Here is a 20002-nt window from a genome sequence, read left to right as displayed (position 1 = left end):
TGAGGTAGGAGAGGGGCGATATGTTCAGACATTAGCATTATGGACTATTATTGTTTAAATGTTATCTGAAAGCCATAAAGAGTGTTCAACTGAATACAATCTGCCCTTACTGATGGGTCTTTCACAGCCAAAAATACAGAGCCTAGTTTTTATCTAACAGAACAAGCTGGAATCCTCACTAGCATTTTGAAAATCTCCACAAGCATAAACATCATTACAGCAAGTCCATTAATCAGGCAGATTCCCATTGGCATGTTTCTACATGACTTGAAAGTCATCTCCATAGGTTCTCAAAGGAGAATGGGAATTATTTAGAGTGATCCAAGGGGAACTGGATGCCAACAAGATGGACCTGTAGACACACAAAGCTCAGTGCAGCGGCAATGAATGAACGATCTCTAACTAAGCTTTCACAATGAATACATGCTAATAAGAAACCTACTACATATATATATTTTTTTTTTAATTAAAAAAGCTTCAAGGAAGGGAGGTTAAAAAAACAAGTTACAAAACAGGTTTCATCGCTCAAGTGAATAAACGTGGCACAGGCTGGCCAAGAGAGGAAAAGGAAGGAATTACTTGACAGGGTCTTCCCTGAGGCTACAACTCTGACTTCACAGACAAGCAGCCTCTGGAGCACAGGAAGAGGCAAGCAGAAATGCTCTTCACAGCTGATTCACACATTTCTGGATCTGTTCAATCAATCCTGAAATAAACTTTTTCATTATCTTGTTATAAAATAAGAGTTGAATACAAAAGAGCAACCTTCCCTGAATAATGGCTGGTTTTTAAAAACTAAGAGAATTAGTCTTCTTCAATGAAAATAATCTTTAACTACTTGACATTCACTAAAGGAAAGTCAGTCACTCCCTCATTTCTCCAGAACGTTCATCACCACTTCTACAAACGTTTCTCCTAGGTCTTGTACAAAGCTTTCTGTTGCTGTATTCACCTTGCCCCTGAGCTTTCTGCATCTAGCAGTTTGTTTTGCTTTAACAGAGCAATGATTCCTCCAGGTAAATCCAAGTGCAGTCCATCTACTTGACAAACTTGCCCATTTCCCACAGCTTTATTAATAGTACACAGATGTAGAATCTCATCATCCCTCCTATGGAACCACTTTCTGGGTATCAGTGTCCTCTAGGAGACTCAAGTTCAACAGAGAGCTCAAGTTCACAGTCCTTTCTTATCCTTAGTTTTCTTCTCACTTAAGACTATGAGCACACAATGGTTGTTAGGCTTGACTCCCCTCTGCCTGTCTCACATGGGAGCTGCTACTGTTAATCCTAGTTCTGAGTGTCTCACCATCTATTCTGCATTCAGTCAGCAGTCCGGTCCTGTTGCACGGATGGTCTGAATGAGTACTGTCCTCACTCCTCCCCCCTTTCTAACAATCAATTCCCTTTCCATTGCGGCTTTAGGTGACTCTTTCCAACTTATCTCTCTTAGCAGCCATCAATAACTGCAAGCCTCAGTACACTCTCTTTTCTAGCCTTCTCTCACACTTTCCACTATGAATCCTGTACTGGTCCCACTGAAGTTACTACTCATATACCTCTATGACCCTGCTCATACTCGGAATATTCTTTACCTTCTTCCATTCAGCAAATCATATTTATCCTTCAAAGCCCAGGGAATACATTATCATCTATGGGCTCTCTCCTCCTCTTACCCATTTTTATCTTGTCTCTCCTCTCAATAGTTTCCTTTTCTATACAGAAGACCACTCTGTGGTTACTAGCAGTCTCTGCTTTTTAATACCTTTGTTTTTGCCTCTGGCTCTGCAAGATATTATAGCTTCAGAACCTGCAAGCCATGGAGAAAGCATCTAATGGCAGTAAGGTCATTATCCAACTGTATCTACTACATAAGTAGAAGCATGTCCCAGGTTTGTGTCTATTCTCAATGACCAAGTACCTGTCAAGGACAAACATCTAGATTTCCCTTTGCATTCAGCCTGGCTTCCCAACAACAAACATTAAGCTTATTGTGTGCAAATACCATATGGGCTGCAAACAAGTATAATGCCCATGAACAAATAAACACCCTGGAACCAGAAAAGAAAAGAAACTGCCAAGTTTACATGGCAGGCAAGTAGAGTAGAACTGGTACCTAGTTCACACCACCCTTTACAACACAGCCCTCTCCCTCTCTTATGAGATTCATTCATTGGAATGTCCATCAGAGGGACAACAGCTATAGGAAACAGGAAGTCTGTCAGTACCTTTGCCTCTACTTGGTTACTCATAGTTGAAAGGACAGAAAATCCAACTCAAACTGGCTTACCTAAGAAAGGTGACTCATTCATTTGTGTAATTGGAACTCCATATGTAGGGAAGACTTCAGGGTCAATTGATCTAAGGCTCATTAATGACTGTGAGGGCCCAGACATTTTTGGTTTTTCACTCTTCTGTCCACAATACTTAGTAAGTAATTGGACAGCTGACAATAGTAATTAGGGATAAATGTTTCCTTGTTCATATCCATAAGCAAACAACTTTTGCCCCAGAATTCTGAGTAAGGTTTACCCTGATCAGACTGGGCCACTGATCTTTGGAAAGAGGCAAAGGTATAAAGCTACACTATCCAATAAAGAAGTCACTATCCACATGTAATGATTTAAAATGAACACATTTGAATTTTCAGTTTCTCAGCCATAACAGCCCTGTTTCAAGCAGTCAAGAGCTTTTGTGGTTACAGAACTGGACATTCAGGCTAGAAGATATCCATTGCTGCAGTAAGTCCTACTAGCTTAAGGCAGGTAAGTGTGCCAAGAAACCTATATAGAACAAATAATACCTCACTCTACAGCTAGGATCAACTTCACTCAAATCACAAGTTACCTGGCAAGGGGATGGATGCTCAGATGAAAATGTAGGAACAAGAAAAGGGAAGCATGAACTAGATAGTCAATGAGCACTGTTCTACTGTTCTTGCTCTTTTCAAATGCAGCCTATTAGGAATGTCTTCCTTGCTATGGGCACATATAATTTTCATTTATAAATCTATTAACGTCTTCTGGGACCCTAAGAAAACAAAACACTTATCTGAACCTCAATAATCTCATCTGTAAAATAAAAGAGTGCACTATTGGATAGTGTAGCTTCTAGCTAGGTTTAAGCCAGAAAAAAAAATTTTTTTAATTTATTTTATTTATATGAACACACTGCAGCTGTCTTCAGATATACCAGAAGAAGGTATCAGATCCCATTATAGATGGTTGTGAGCCACCATGTGGTTGGTGGGGATTGAACTCAAGAACCTCTAGAAGAACAGTCAGTGCTTTTAACCACTGAGCCATCTCTCTAGCCCTGGAAAAAATTTTAAATTAACTTTTGTCTAGGATCTCACATTTTGAGTATTGTTTTATAACAAATCCCATCTATAATTAATTTCATATACCCTCCCCCCTTGAAATCAAAGCTCAGAGCTTCTGATGGGTGAGAAAGTCAGGTACTCTGGAGGGCTCCAGTCAGGTGCATCAGCTGGGACACAGGTTTGCCTTGCAGTTTAACCAAATGCAAATTGCATTTTCATCCAATATTAGGAAATATTAGGAATGTGAAGTGCTGACTTAGAGCTACTGACAAGCATAGAATGTTGCATGATAGGAAGAATACATATGCAATATATTCCTATTGTGGATCTGTCCAGAGCCATGTTTCTCTAATCTTTTTAGGTTAATTAATATTACAGATTATTTTATTTATTTACTCTGTATGTGCATGTGTGTACATGCATTCATGCATGCATAGGCCACAGTCCGCATGTTGAGGTCAGAAGACAGCTTGTAGAAAGAAATTGATTCTCTCATTCCACCAGGTGGGTCCCAGAGATCTGCCATGTTTGGTAGTAAGTGCCTTCACCAAAGAGCTTTCTCACTGGTGCGTCTATGAGTTCTAAGACAACATAATGTATGTGCCACGACATATGACAGCCAGTGTGCATTTGCTGGCATGACCATGAACTGGCATGACCCTAAGTAGACCAGAGAGAGAGAGAGGTCTGTAGGTGGATGAGGAGAAAAAAGGAGGAGGAGGAGGGCTAAAGTCTAGTGAGCACAGCAAGGAGAGAAGGAGAGGAAAGGGTTCTTCCTGTCTCATGGCCAAGGAGCTCAGGATTATTAAATAATCTAGGGAGACAAGAAGGAAGCTAAAAGGACACAGCAAGCAAGAAGCCACAGAGCATCATATTGATAAGAGTGTTAGAAGAGCCCAAAGGAGGGAGCTGCCAGGGAACATGCAGGTTTCAGCTCATTTGGTGGAATGCCTACCGAGAGCAGAGCAGCTATGGGGAAAACAAGAAACTTCTTAGTACCTTTGCCTCTGCTTGGTTGCTCTTGGCTGAGAACATAAAGAACATATAACAACTGACATGCTGGAGCACTGGTAACCCCTGTCTAGAGACAATGGTAGAAACAATGTTTGTGACAAACTGTGTAAAATTTCAGTTATAATAATCGTGTGTTAAAAGTGCTGGCAAAAGTGCCAACAAGCATACCTACTGGCAGGTGTTGTGAGGGTACCCCAGATAGAACAAATTTTATCCAATCAATTACTTGTAATGCTAGAAAAGTACATTGCCACCCAAGCCCTCAGGCCTCGGGTATTCTGTCAAAGAGAAATATGCAAGCAGACCAAAATGACTCCTGGATTAAAAAAAAAAAAAAAAAGGAGGGAGGAAGTGGGAAGGATAGCCAACATGCTCTAACAATGTGTCAATAAATAAGAGACCTGCATATGGCAGAACATTGCTACCATCATAATCTTCCCATAACTGTTCTGCAAATAAACAAATGACACAGAAAAGTGGCCCAAGCTAGAATGTTTTTCAGAGATGAGCAGTGCTCATGAAGACCTGAAGCCATTCATGTTTGACTCATCACGGTCTAGCTGATTAAATCCCTCCCAATACTGAAACTGTACCTACACAGAGACCTCTGTCCAGTTCCCTCATTACAGAACAAGTGGGAGACTCACACCTTGTTCACCTCCCTCCCACTTCATTGCTCTGCCCTACACTACTGCCACCTGAATGTCTGCCCTGAGATAATTCAGAAATAGATCCTTGAGCATAATTTCCAGGAGGAGGTTAAAGAGTAAGAATAGGGGCCAAAGTTTATAAATTATAACAGGAGAAATGTTACTTCTTACACAGTAATAATTTTGGTTATAAATATAAGCAAATACTTATTAGACAGATTAGAAGGTCTAGTTGTAGAGCATTTGCCTATAACAAACTAGAACAGGAAAGTTTTGGCCAAAATATTTTCCCAAGAATTTACCTAATATCTTATTATTTAAGCCATTTAAAAATCTCTAATGAGTAATTTTACTGGTATTTTAAATGAAGTATTGATATTTATTGGGAGATGAGATTATAAGGCACTGAATAAAAATAATTACTAAAAAACATTCAACCACCTGAGTCTAGTAGTACAAGTCTATAATTTATCCTTGGGAGGCTGAGACAGATCCTTCTGCCTCACAAGTTCAAGTCCTATAAGGGCAACAGTATGAGTTCAAGGCCATCATGGAAAACTAGTGAGACGCTTTCAAAATACAAATGAGGTTGGAGCTAGAACTAAATGTAGAACACTTTCCACCCATGCATGAGGTTCAACATTCAAGAGACACTATGAGTGAGCAAGAGAGAGACATAGACAGAGAGAGAAAGTAAGATGGAGATTAAATAATTAAAATACAGAATTAAAGATATAAAAATATTCAATATGGATTTAAAGAATAATTTTAAAAATTGAAAAGTATTAGAAATATCAACATGATAATACACTTGAATATATAAATTCTTATTAAACTATACCAAAATTAGCAAGAAGAAATCTATAATTTAAAAATATCAACTGCTCTTCTGGCCGGACCAGCACCGGGGTAGCTAGAGCGAAGGGTCGGCTGACACCCGCCAGCTACCCACGACCCCCACCACAGGATTTTGAGACTTCTGGTGAGTGGAACACAGCTTCTGCTCCATTCCAATCACGCGGGACCTGAGACTGCTTTGGTTGGGGAGGCAGAAATCCGGCCTGAGTAGGGCCACAAGCCTCTTCCGGTCAGAAAAGCACCTGGGTAGCTAGGACGCAGGGTCGGCTGACACTCGCCAGCTACCCACGACACCCGCCACAGGATTTTGAGACTTCGGGTGAGTGGAACACAGAGTCTGCTCCAATCTTTAAACAGTGACAACGATAACAACTAACGCCAGAGATTACCAGATGGCGAAAGGTAAACGTAATAATCTTACTAACAGAAACCAAGACCACTCACCATCATCAGAACCCAGCACTCCCACTTCACCCGGTCCAGGGCACCCCAACACACCGGAAAAGCTAGACACGGATCTAAAAGCATATCTCATGATGATGGTAGAGGACATCAAGAAGGACTTTAATAACTCACTTAAAGAATTACAGGAGAACATGGCTAAAGAGTTACAAGTCCTTAAAGAAAAACAGGATAACACAATCAAACAGGTAGAAGTCCTTAAAGAAAAACAGGATAACACAATCAAACAGGTGAGTGTCCTTAAAGAAAAACAGGAAAACACATCCAAACAGATGATGGAAATGAACAAAACCATACTAGACCTAAAAAGGGAAGTAGACACAATAAAGAAAACCCAAAATGAGGCAACACTGGAGATAGAAACCCTAGGAAAGAAATCTGGAACCATAGATACGAGCATCAGCAACAAAATACAAGAGATGGAAGAGAGAATCTCAGGTGCAGAAGATTCCATAGAGAACATCGGCACAACAATCAAGGAAAATGTAAAACGCAAAAAGATCCTAACTCAAAACATCCAAGAAATACAGGACACAATGAAAAGACCAAACCTACGGATAATAGGAGTGGATGAGAATGAAGATTTTCAACTCAAAGGACCAGCAAACATCTTCAACAAAATTATAGAAGAAAACTTCCCAAACCTAAAGAAAGAGATGCCCATGAACATACAAGAAGCCTACAGAACTCCAAATAGACTGGACCAGAAAAGAAATACCTCCCGACACATAATAATCAGAACAACAAATGCACTAAATAAAGATAGAATACTAAAAGCAGTAAGAGAAAAAGGCCAAGTAACATATAAAGGCAAGATTCTGCTGAAAGGACCCAAATATAGCTGTCTCTTGTGAGACTATGCAGGGAACTAGCAAACACAGAAATGGATGCTCACAGTCAGCTATTGGATGTATCACAGGGCTCCCAATGGAGAAACTAGAGAAAGTACCCAAGGAGCTAAAGGGATCTGCAACCCTATAGTTGGAACAACATGATGAACTAACCAGTACCCCGGAGCTCTTGTCTCTAGCTGCATATGTATCGAAAGATGGCCTAGTCAGCCATCAATGGAAAGAGAGGCCCATTGGACTTGCAAACTTTATATGCCCCAATATAGGGGAATGCCAGGGCCAAAAGAATGGGAATGGGTGGGTAGGGAAGTGGGGGGCGCTATGGGGGACTTTTGGGATAGCATTGGAAATGTAATTGAGGAACATATGTAATAAAAAATATTAAAAATTTAAAAAAAATATCAACTAATGTGTTTGAAAACAACAATCTCATTTTCTGAAAAACAACACATGCAAACAATTTTACAATGAGTTTTACGTAACCTTAGAAAAAAAATTAATTCGACACCCACCAGCTACCCACAAGACCCGCCATGGGATCTTAAGACCTCTGGTGAGTGGAACACAGCGTCTGCTCCAATACAATTGTGCGGGACCTGAGACTGCATTAATTAGGGAAGTAGATAACCCAGCCTGATCAGGGGCACAAGTCCCTTCCAGTACACGCCAGCACAGGGGTACGTTAGATGTGGAGTCTGCAGACACCCCTAAGGTATACACAGGACCCTCCACGGGATCTTAAGACCTCTGTGAATGGATGACAACTTCTGCCAAGAGGCAGGTTCGAACACCAGATATCCTGGCACCTTCCATGCAAGAGGAGAGCCTACCTGCAGAGAGTACTCTGAGCACTGAAACTCGGGAGAGAGCTAGTCTCCCAGGTCTGCTGATAGAGGCTAACATAAACACTTGAGGAACAAGATCTAACCAGAGACAACTACAACAACTAACTCCAGAGATTACCAGATGGCGAAAGGCAAACATAAGAATCTTACTAACAGAAACCAAGACCACTCACCATCATCAGAATGCAACACTCCCACCCCACCCAGTCCTGGGCACCTCAACACACCCCCCCCAAAAAAAAACACCCGGATTTAAAAGCATATCTCATGATGATGGTAGAGGACATCAAGAAGGACTTTAATAACTCACTTAAAGAAATACAGGAGAACACTGCTGAACAGGTGGAAGACCTTAAAGAGGGAACACAAAAATCTCTTAAAGTATTGCAAGAAAACAAGACCAAACAGGTGATGGAATTGAATAAACCATCCAAGACCTAAGAAAAGGAAGTAGACACTATAAAGAAAACCCAAAGTGAGGCAACGATGGAGATATAACACCTAGGAAAGAAATCTGGAACTATAGATGCAAGCATCAGCAAAAGAATACAAGAGATGGAAGAGAGAATCTCAGGTGCAGAAGATTCCATAGAGAACATTGGCACAACAATCAAAGAAAATGGAAAATACGAAAAGATCCTAACTCAAAACATCCAGGAAATCCAGGACAAAATGAGAAGACTAAAACCTACAGATAATAGGAGTAGATGAGAATGAAGATTTTCAACTTAAAGGGCCAGCAAATATCTTCAACAAAATTATAGAATAAAACTTCCCAAACCTAAAGAAAGAGATGCCCATGAACATACAAGAAGCCAACAGAACTCCAAATAGACTGAACCAGAAAAGAAATTCCTCCCGACACATAATAATCAGAACAACAAATGCACTAAATAAAGAGAGAATATTAAAAGCAGTAAGGGAAAAAGGTCAAGTAACATATAAAGGCAGGCCTATCAGAATTACACCAGACTTTTCACCAAAGACTGTGAAAGCCAGAAGATCCTGGACAGACATTATACAGACCCTAAGAGAACACAAATGCCAGCCCAGACTTCTATACCCAGCCAAACACTCAATTACCATAAATGGAGAAAGCAAAGTATTCCACAACAAAACCAAATTCACACATAATCTTTCCACAAATCCAGCCCTTCAAAGGATAATAACAACAACAACAACAACAACAACAAAAAACAATACAAGGACGGAAACCACACCCTAGAAAAAGCAAGAAAGTAATCCTTCAACAAACCATAAAGAAGACAGCCACAAGAACAGAATGACAACTCTAACAACAAAAATAATAGGAAGCAACAATTGTTTTTCCTTAATATCTCTTAATATCAATGGACTCAATTCCCCAATAAAAAGACATAGACTCACAGACTGGCTACACAAACAGGACCCAACATTTTGCTGCTTACAGGAAACCCATCTCAGGGAAAAAGACAGACACTACCTCAGAGGGAAAGGCTGGAAAACAATTTTCCAAGCAAATGGTCTGAAGAAACAAGCTGGAGTAGCCATTCTAATATCGAATAAAATCGACTTCCAATCCAAAGGTATCAAAAAAGACAAGGAGGGACACTTCATACTTATCAAAGGTAAAATCCTCCAAGAGGAACTCTCAATTCTGAATATCTATGCTACAAATGCAAGGGCAGCCACATTCATTAAAGAAACTTTAGTAAAGCTCAAAGCACACATTGCACCTCACACAATAATAGTGGGAGACTTCAACACACCACTTTCACCAATGGACAGATCATGGAAACAGAAACTAAATAGGGACACAGTGAAACTAATAGAAGTTATGAAATGGACATAACAGATATCTACAGAACATTTTATCCTAAAACAAAAGGATATACCTTCTTCTTAGCACCTCATGGTACCTTCTCAAAAATTGACCACATAATTGGTCACAAAACAGGCCTCAACAGATACAAAAATATTGAAATTGTCCCATGCATCCTATCAGATCACCATGGACTAAGGATGATCTTCAATAACAAAATAAATAATAGAAAGCCAACCTTCACGTGGAAACTGAACAACACTCTTCTCAATGATACCTTGGTCAAGGAAGGAATAAAGAAAGAAATTAAGGACTTTTTAGAGTTCAATGAAAATGAAGCCACAACATACCCAAACTTATGGGACGCAATGAAAGCATTTCTAAGAGGAAAACTCATAGCTCTGAGTGCCTCCAAAAGGAAACTAGAGAGAGCACACATTAGCAGCTTGACAACATACCTAAAAGCACTAGAACAAAAGGAAGCAAATTCACCCAAGAGGAGTAGACGGCAGGAAATAATCAAACTCAGGGGCGAAATCAACCAAGTGGAAACAAGAAGAACTATTCAAAGAATCAACCAATCAAGGAGCTGGTTCTTTGAGAAAATCAACAAGATAGATAAACCCTTAGCCAGATTCACTAGAGGGCACAGGGACAGCATCCTAATGAACAAAATCAGAAATGAAAAGGGAGACATAACAACAGATCCTGAAGAAATCCAAAACACCATCAGATCCTTCTACAAAAGGCTATACTCAACAAAACTGGAAAACCTAGATGAAATGGACAGATTTCTAGACAGATACCAGGTACCAAAGTTAAATCAGGATCAAGTTAACGATCTAAAAAGTCCCAGAGTCCCTAAAGAAATAGAAGCAGTCATTAATAGTCTCCCAACCAAAAAAGCCCAGGACCAGATGGGTTTAGTGCAGAGTTCTATCAGATCTTCAAAGAAGATCTAATTCCAGTTCTGCACAAACTATTCCACAAAATAGAAGTAGAAGGTACTCTACCCAACTCATTCTATGAAGCCACAATTACTCTGATACCTAAACCACAGAAAGATCCAACAAAGATAGAGAACTTCAGACCAATTTCCCTTATGAATATCGATGGGAAAATACTCAATAAAATTCTCGCTAACTGAATCCAAGAACACATCAAAACAATCATCTATCCTGACCAAGTAGGTTTCATCCCAGGGATGCAGGGATGGTTCAATATACGGAAATCCATCAACGTAATCCAGTATATAAACAAACTCAAAGACAAAAACCACATGGTCATCTCATTAGATGCGGAAAAAGCATTTGACAAGATCCAACACCCATTCATGATAAAAGTCTTGGAAAGATCAGGAATTCAAGGCCCATACCTAAACATGATAAAAGCAATCTACAGCAAACCAGTAGCCAACATCAAAGTAAATGGTGAGAAGCTGGAAGCAATCCCATTAAAATCAGGGACTAGACAAGGCTGCCCACTTTCTCACTACCTATTCAACATTGTACTTGAAGTCCTAGCCAGAGAAATTTGACAACAAAAGGAGATCAAGGGGATACAAATTGGAAAGGAAGAAGTCAAAATATCACTTTTTGCAGATGATATGATAGTATATATAAGTGACCCTAAAAATTCCACCAGAGAACTCCTAAACCTGATAAACAGCTTCGGTGTAGTATCTGGATATAAAATAAACACAAACAAGTCAATGGCCTTTCTCTACACAAAGAATAAACAGGCTGAGAAAGAAATTAGGGAAACAACACCCTTCTCAATAGTCTCAAATATTATAAAATACCTTGGCGTGACTCTAACTAAGGAAGTGAAAGATCTGTATGATAAGAACTTCAAGTCTCTGAAGAAAGAAATTAAAGAAGAACTCAGAAGATGGAAAGATCTCCCATGCTCATGGATTGACAGGATCAACATTGTAAAAATGGCTATCTTGCCAAAAGCAATCTACAGATTCAATGCAATCCCCATCAAAATTCCAACTCAATTCTTCAACAAATTAGAAAGAACAATCTGCAAATTCATCTGAAATAACAAAAAACCTAGGATAGCAAAAACTCTTCTCAAGGATAAAAGAACCTCTGGTGGAATCACCATGCCTGACCTAAAGCTGTACTACAGAGCAATTGTGATAAAAACGGCATGGTACTGGTATAACAACAGACAAGTAGACCAATGGAATAGAATTGAATACCCAGCAATGAACCCACACACCTATGGTCACTTGATCTTTGACAAGGGAGCTAAAACCATCCAGTGGAAAAAAGACAGCATTTTCAACAAATGGTGCTGGCACAACTGGTGGTTATCATGTAGAAGAATGCGAATTGATTCATTCGTATCTCCTGTACTAAGGTCAAATCTAAGTGGATCAAGGAGCTCCACAAAAAACCAGAGACACTGAAACTTGTAGAGGAGAAAGTGGGGAGAAGCCTCGAAGATATTGGCACAGGGGAAAATTCCTGAATAGAACAGCAATGGCTTGTGCTGTAAGATCGAGAATTGACAAATGGGACCTCATAAAACTGCAAAGCTTCTGTAAAGCAAAAGATACCGTCAATAAGACAAAAAGGCCACAAACAGAATGGGAAAGGATCTTTACCTATCCTAAATCAGATAGAGGACTAATATCCAATATATATAAAGAACTCAAGAAGGTGGTCTCCAGAAAATCAAATAACCCCATTAAAAAATGGGGCTCAGAACTAAACAAAGAATTCTCACCTGAGAAATACTGAATGGCTGAGAAACACCTGAAAAAATGTTCAGCATCCTTAATCATCAGGGAAATGCAAATCAAAACAACCCTGAGATTCCACCTCACACCAGTCAGAATGGCTAAGATCAAAAATTCAGGTGACAGCAGATGCTGGCGAGGATGTGGAGAAAGAGGAACGCTCCTCCATTGTTGGTGGGATTGCAAGCTTGTACAACCACTCTGGAAATCAGACTGGCAGTTCCTCAGAAAATTGGACATAGTACTACCGGAGGATCCAGCAATACCTCTCCTGGGCATATATCCAGAAGATGCTCCAATTGGTAAGAAGGACACATGCTCCACTATGTTCATAGCAGCCTTATTTATAATAGCCAGAAGCTGGAAAGAACCCAGATGCCCCTCAACAGAGGAATGGATACAGAAAATGTGGTACATTTACACAATGGAGTACTACTCAGCTATTAAAAAGAATGAATTTATGAAATTTCTAGGCAAATGGATGGACCTGGAGGGCATCATCCTAAGTGAGGTAACCCAATCACAAAGTAACTCTCACAATATGTACTCACTGATAAGTGGATATTAGCCCAGAAACTTAGGATACCCAAGATATAAGATACAACTTGCTAAACACATTAAACTCAAGAGAACGAAGACCAAAGTGTGGACACTTTGCCCCTTCTTAGAATAGGGAACAAAACACCCATGGAAGGAGTTACAGAGTCAAAATTTGGAAGTGTGACGAAAGGATGGACCATCTAGTGATTGCCATATCCAGAGATCCATCCCATGATCAGCTTCCAAACTCTGGCATCATTGCATATACTAGCAAGATTTTGCTGAAAGGACCCAGATATAGCTGTCTCTTGTGAGACTATGCCAGGGCCTAGCAAACACAGAAATGGATGCTCACAGTCAGCTATTGAATGGATCACAGGGCCCCCAATGGAGGAGCTAGAGAAAGCATCCATGGAACTAAAGGGAACTGCAACCCTATAGGTGGAACAACAATATGAACTAACCAGTACCCCGGAGCTCTTGTCTCTAGCTGCATATCTAATCAAAAGATGGCCTAATAGGGCATCGCTTGAAAGAGAGGCCCATTGGACTTGCAAACTTTATATGCCCCAGTACAGGGGAACGCCAGGGCCAAAAAGGGGGAGTGGGGGTGGGTAGGGGAGTGGGGGGGGGTATGGGGGACTTTTGGTACAGCATTAGAAATGTAAATGAGCTAAATACCTAATAAAAAATGAAAAAAAAAAAAGAATTGGGAACAAAACACCCATGGAAGGAGTTACAGAGACAAAGTTTGGAGCTAAGACAAAAGGATGGTCCATCAAGAGACTGCCCCACCTGGAGGTCCATCCCATAATCAGCCATCAAACACAGATACTATTGATTGCATATGCCAGCAAGATTATGCTGAAAGGACCCTGATATAGCTGTCTCTTGTGAGACTATGCCAGTGCCTGGAAAATACAAAAGTGGATGCTCACAGTCATCTATCGGATGGAACACAGGCCCCCAATGGAGCAGCTAGAGAAAGTACCCAAGGAGCTGAAGGGGTCTGCAACCCTATAGGTGAAACAACAATATGAACTAACCAGTACCCCGGAGCTCTTGACTCTAGCTGCATATGTATAAAAAAGATGGCCTAGTCGGCCATCACTGGAAAGAAAGGCCCATTGGACATGCAAACTTTATATGCCCCAGTATAGGGGAATGCCTTGGCCAAAAAGTGGGAGTGGGTGGGTAGGGGGTTTGGGGAGAGGGTATGGGGGACTTTTGGGATAGCATTGGAAATGTAAACGAGGAAAATACCTAATTTTTAAAAAATGGGGACAGAGAAAAAAATTAATTCACAGTTTATACCAGCTATTCTGGAACAAAACAGAAACTAGTAAAGAAAATTTTAGGTCATTCTATGGAGCTACTATAATCTTGACTCTAAATACTAAATAAAATGGCAAAAACTCTTGTATCTATTTAACATGAAACAAAAATTGTACTATACAGTGCCTAAAGGAACCTTATAGTATATTTCAAAAACAATAACACATTGGGATTACATAATATTTATTCTCAGAATTCAGGAGTGGCTCAATATCCAATCAATAAAGAATGTATGTCATAAACCCATCAAGAGGTAAATCTTTAATAAAAGATCATATGGGGTGATACCTAAGAACAGGGAAAAAGTTAAAACCACATAAGAATATGGTTAATGTTATAACACCAAAATTGAAATTTTTCAGTTATTGATACCATAGAACAATTTAATAGACATATAATTAAATGACAAAATTAAAAAAAAAAAAAGACATCTTCAATGCCTAAATGGAAAGAGTTTACTATAGAGACCAGGTAAGAATTTCTGAAAATTATCACAGATAGAGTAAGCCTGACACATTAATAGGCAAAGGATATGACAAAGTAATCTACAACCTTTAATTTGGACTGCAGAAACTGGAAAGCTGGGGATAGACAAATCGTTTAGATACAGTGCTTGCCTAGTGTGTAAGAGGTACTCGGTTCAATCTTCAGTAGTATGTAAAAGAAAAGGGTAGAAACTGCAGGTCTGTCTCCCATTGGTAGAGACAAGATAGAAAAAGGCTAAGGTATTGGTAGAGGGAGAGAGTCTGGTGAGTCGTTTGGCTTGGATCAGGCCTTGCCTACTGAGCAACTGCACCAGTTTCTCACATGGCTTCTATGCATGCATCTCCTCTGAAAACTCCACAGGAAAGGCTGGGGCCCTGGAGTAACAGTGAGGGAGGGTCTCAGGATATCACAGGCCCTGGCCATGATCCCTCTGCCCAACATTACTACATTATCCATCCTATGTATAAAAACATAGAAGCAAAAATTCGAATTGTATCCTTTGTTAAAGAAAAGTCTAGGCAAGTTTTTACCTTTTAAAAATCAGATCTTTAAAGATTGGTACAAAGTTTTAGGTACTAAAAAAATTACTAATTATTTATTATTTATTCTAACTTCTGAAGCAAATACAACAGTCTTCTAGTCGAACTAATTATTATGTACAGTGGAGATCTGGAAAAAGAAATTCAGATCTCAGAAAGAAAAACAGTTGATAGACTATTTGGAGAAGAGGACTGGGGTTTCAATTACTCAACCAATCACATCAGAATAATCACAGGGGTCTGCTTTCATAAGCCAAACAGAAGGAGGAAAGAAAACTCAAGGGAATACAGCACTGAGAGTTCTGGTGAATTGGGGAGCCTATCAGGAGTAGTAATAGACCAATTCAAATCTTAGGGGAGATTAAAGATTCCTCAGGGAATCTCCTCTTGTGAAAAATAGAAGCTGCCCGCTGGGAGACAGAAACCAAGGTGTCATTAACCTCACACTCCAAATCTATGCTCACTTATCAGGTGCTGGTAGTCAGCTAAGGAAACAGGAAAAGGTCTCTTAGAAGACCCTGCTGAGGTAGAGGTTAGGAATGAACGTCACATGATCTCCTCATTCTTACCATTGCCGGGGATGAAAGATACAAAGCTATTATATCACTCGGCAAAGACGTTTATGCTTTGGGACTTGCTAACCAGGCAACCATTGCCAAAATATTTTTTTTCAAAACTATGGATACATTTAAAAACAGTGAAATTTAATGAAGCTGTCCTCAGCTTCTACACAGTGTCAGATCCTTTTTTCCCCCAGTGCTAAGGATCAAATGCAGGGACTTGTGCATCCTGGGCAAGTACTTCTATAACTTAGCTACATTGCCAGCCATTCTGATAGATTTCCATGCCAAAAAGAAGTCATGCCTGTGGAGCAGTAAAAGATCAGTTCCAGGAAGCCATGGAACTGAATCTTCAAATGGGGCCAGGTCTTTAGCCCATCTTCTCTCTCATTTATTCATTCATGTATTTATGCATATATTCATGTTTTCTGCCTGGGAGAAACTAGTGGGTCTGAGATATACAGGGGCCATTCAACTAACTCAATAAGTCCTTGATACAAACAACTGGATTGGAGCTATGTTCTCACTAGACAAGATAACTGAAGTTTGCCAAGCAAAGAGGAAGAAACAGGAACATACACATGCAATATATATAGCATTTGTTTTATGTAAAGAAACCAGATTTTTTAAAATAATACTTTGGAACACAAGCATGAACTAGGATTAATAATACACTTGTAAGTACAAAACAAGAACCTTCCTAGAAGTATTAGGGAAAGTTTATGATGTTCTTAAGGTTATGGTTTATTTCAATAACAACTTTCAAATCCTTAAACAATACAAAAAGTACAAACATCTTAACTATAACCAGATTTTATATTATCCTAAGCAAGAAAAGCTGGTTGGAATACTCTTAAAAATGCTCTGATCTATTAAAAGAGCAAATTGTGATTTTCCTAAATATCAAGAGAACAAGAAATGAGAAACAGCCATATGGCTTCACAAACTCTCTGTTTAGAGGCAGCTGGAGAGAGGGATGTGCACCTGACACCGAGGAAGGATTAAAGCTGCTCCCTCAGTCAAGGCTACTAAGAGAGCAATAGTAGAAATGCTGGAAATAGCAGTGGGATGGGAACATGTGAAGAGAATAGGGAAAAATACAAGCACGCCCACCATGGACTTGTGAAGCGCTCTGCAAGTTTCCTGTAATAGAGATGGGAATTGCAGTAGATGTCACATCCAGCACAGGTATGGCTCCAGAACTTCTTACAGGACAAAGGGAACTTCTCAAAGGACAAAGAGCAAAATCATTGACAACTAGGTCATCAATTCTGCAATTGCTTCCATCTGCCACTTCCTTGCATCTGTGCTGATGCTTTACCCCCTCAATTTGGTGCCCAGGGAAAAGAGGATACAAAGATCTCTGGGCCACCAGAGGGGGATTTCTTCTATGTAGCACAAGTAACTTATTCTAAAGTGTTTCTTTCTTGATTTTGTTCTTTAAGTATCTTTCTTCTAAGTGATCTTGTTAACAAAAAAGTGACTACTTAGGGTCTTGGTTATATCTCTCTTCTCATTAAGTCTAGTATGGATGTTGTATACAACATGTATGCACTCCAAGAAGAAAGACAATATTCAACTCTTTATAAAAGAGGAAAGGAGAAACACAAGAAGAAAGAAATGTCAAGGAATTGGTCCAAATGAAGATCCAACTGCTTGACCCCTGAAAAATGAAACCACAAGTTTACCTACGCATACCAAAAAAACAAGAGTAACCTGGGTGCCCTCAGGTCAGTGTGCCTGGGGAAAGAAGGCAGACAAGAGTATCAGCAAGAACACTAGCTTGCTCATTAAAAGTACATTTCAAGGCTAGGGAGTCACTCTGAATGAGTAATCCTTGCCACCAAAAGGACACATGATTTCAGAGCCTACTCTCTCACTAAGGTCATAAGCAATGGAGAAAAGCAATGCTTTGGCAATCCTTCCTGAAATCAGCCCAGCCTTCAGGATGTACTGAGCTGTGCTTGCCAGACCTTACCATAGGCTGTTTGCTTGGAATCCTCCTCTGGTAATCTTTTGGCATTCCTTCTAGTGTTTCATGGTGATTGGGCCAGAAATGTCCTGATAACAATGCTTATTGCCTAATCAGCCTCCCAGATCCATGTTGCCAGGTCCAGGTCTTCTCCATTTCCAAGTATACACAAAACTCGACTCTAGTAGGAAATATACCTTCCCTATTTAGAACCCCTTGGAAACTTATGATACTTCAATACTCAACTTGCTTGCCCGTTAGCTTCCTAGAATGTGGCCAGGAAGAGCCTTTGGGTACATCTCTTCATTCATGTGTTTGCAATTTCACACATTTTCTATAATCACAAAAGCCATGGCTTATGTGCCCTTGAGAAAAATAAGACTGGCTTAGTTTTTTTAAGGGCTTAAGGTCAAAATACTTCCTGAAGATAATTTATTTTCAAAATTTAAAGTGATCTCTGCCTACCACAAATAACAAATACATTTTAAATTTATATGCTGAACTAAAGCAAAACAGAGTAAAATAAAGATTTTGTTTTTTAAAAAAATAAGGATTTTGAGACTTGCTTAATTCTGACTGGAGGTATAGCTCAATAGCTCAAGTAAAAAGGAAGGGAGGTGTGGAGGGAGGAATGGAAGAAAGGAAAGAAAAAGGAAGGGAGGATAATTCTGCTCTTATCAACCACAGGGTGGAATGGAACATACTGCAGCCAACTACCAATTGTAACTCAAAGCCTATCACAAACTTTGATAGTAACTCTGATTAAACATGGAAGTGCCAACCACTACCCAGACAAACCCCTGGGTGGTTCTTCCTTCCCTCTCCTATAACCAGTGTGCAGATGTCCCACTTCCTAAAAGCCTCCACAGACTGAAAATATACTAACCATTCTATGAATCTCTTACTCTGTTGCAGAGAGAGGTTCCAACTTAAAAACCAACCAAACAAACAAACAAAAGACCAAATCATATGCTATAAGAAAATATCCAGCAAATGCCCAAGACTCACCTTTGTCAGGAGTAGAGATTGACAATTTCTTAACACCATCAACCAGGCCACTGGTGTTGCCATGTCTATCTTCTGAGTCGCTGTCATCAAACTGAGCCTCTATAATGACATCAGGACCACTCCAGCCTTTCGGGGACTGCTGCAGGGGGTGATGTCCACAGCCCTCTTCAGGGATGTCAGCTTCATAAGTAGCTTCTGTTTCTTTGTCGTTGCTCTCTGGTTTAACTGCCTGAATAAAGGAGAAGAAAACTCTTCTAAAACACTGAAGGCCACTGATAATACTAGATATTCATAACATATGACTGGGAAAAATAGACCTTTATTCTCCTGAGGCACAGACTACCCTAGGTAGATAAGCAAGCCAGCAATGCCTGGCTAGTACTCTAAGTCTTCAAGATGCCATCTTCTCAGGACTGTGATCTAAATTTTCATCCCCTCTCCCAAATGGCTTGAATACTAGAAAGTTCCAGGCTGCTTTACGAAATCTCATCACATATAAGCAATCAGCATGTTAGGAAAGGATAAAAGAATTCACCCAGGTATGTAACAGTGCTTCTCATGAATGCCCCAATAATGACTTCTAGATAAGATGATACACTCCATGTTGCTTCCTTGAGACCAAATGAAGAAAAGTCAGAATAAGGAAAGACAGACTCTGTTCAAAGAGAGAGAAGGAGCTTCAGAAATTTAAAAACATAGTAATAAGACACTGAGAAGTACAGAGAAAACACGAGCAATGCCACAAAAGCAACTAGCCAAGCCAAACAAAATAGAGGGGGATAGACTGGGGGGGGGGGGAGAAAACCCCTAAGAAAATTCAAAGAGGTATTTGGAACAGCAGATGCACAAGCACAACACAGGAGCACAAGGACCATGAAAATGCAAGGTAACGTGGTTCCTCCAAAAGATCACAGCACTGAAATCAAAAACTCTGAAATGGGTATAGTGCTAGATGAAAATTTCAGAAGTTTTTATTTTAATCTATCTATCTATCTATCTATCTATCTATCT

At 39.8% G+C, this 20002-nt stretch overlaps 1 protein-coding gene across 3 annotated transcripts in view; it reads right to left on the bottom strand.

Annotated features, from left to right (window-relative positions):
* The window catches only part of Dis3l2 (DIS3 like 3'-5' exoribonuclease 2), a 357736-nt gene that overhangs the window by 196217 nt on the left and 141517 nt on the right, over positions 1-20002 (bottom strand). For all 3 annotated transcript variants that reach the window (XM_029476858.2, XM_021163217.2, XM_029476861.2), the window contains one exon: positions 18992-19220. In XM_029476858.2, the coding sequence (XP_029332718.1) occupies positions 18992-19220 (229 nt within the window). The remainder of the gene's footprint in view (positions 1-18991; positions 19221-20002) is intronic.

Source organism: Mus caroli, unplaced genomic scaffold (genome assembly GCF_978045245.1).
Source record: "Mus caroli unplaced genomic scaffold, Mus_caroli_1 scaffold_1, whole genome shotgun sequence".
In the NCBI taxonomy this organism is placed as follows: Eukaryota; Metazoa; Chordata; class Mammalia; order Rodentia; family Muridae; genus Mus; species Mus caroli.
The sequence above is the reverse complement of the archived record's forward strand: the minus strand, read 5'-3'. Positions and strand labels throughout refer to the sequence as shown.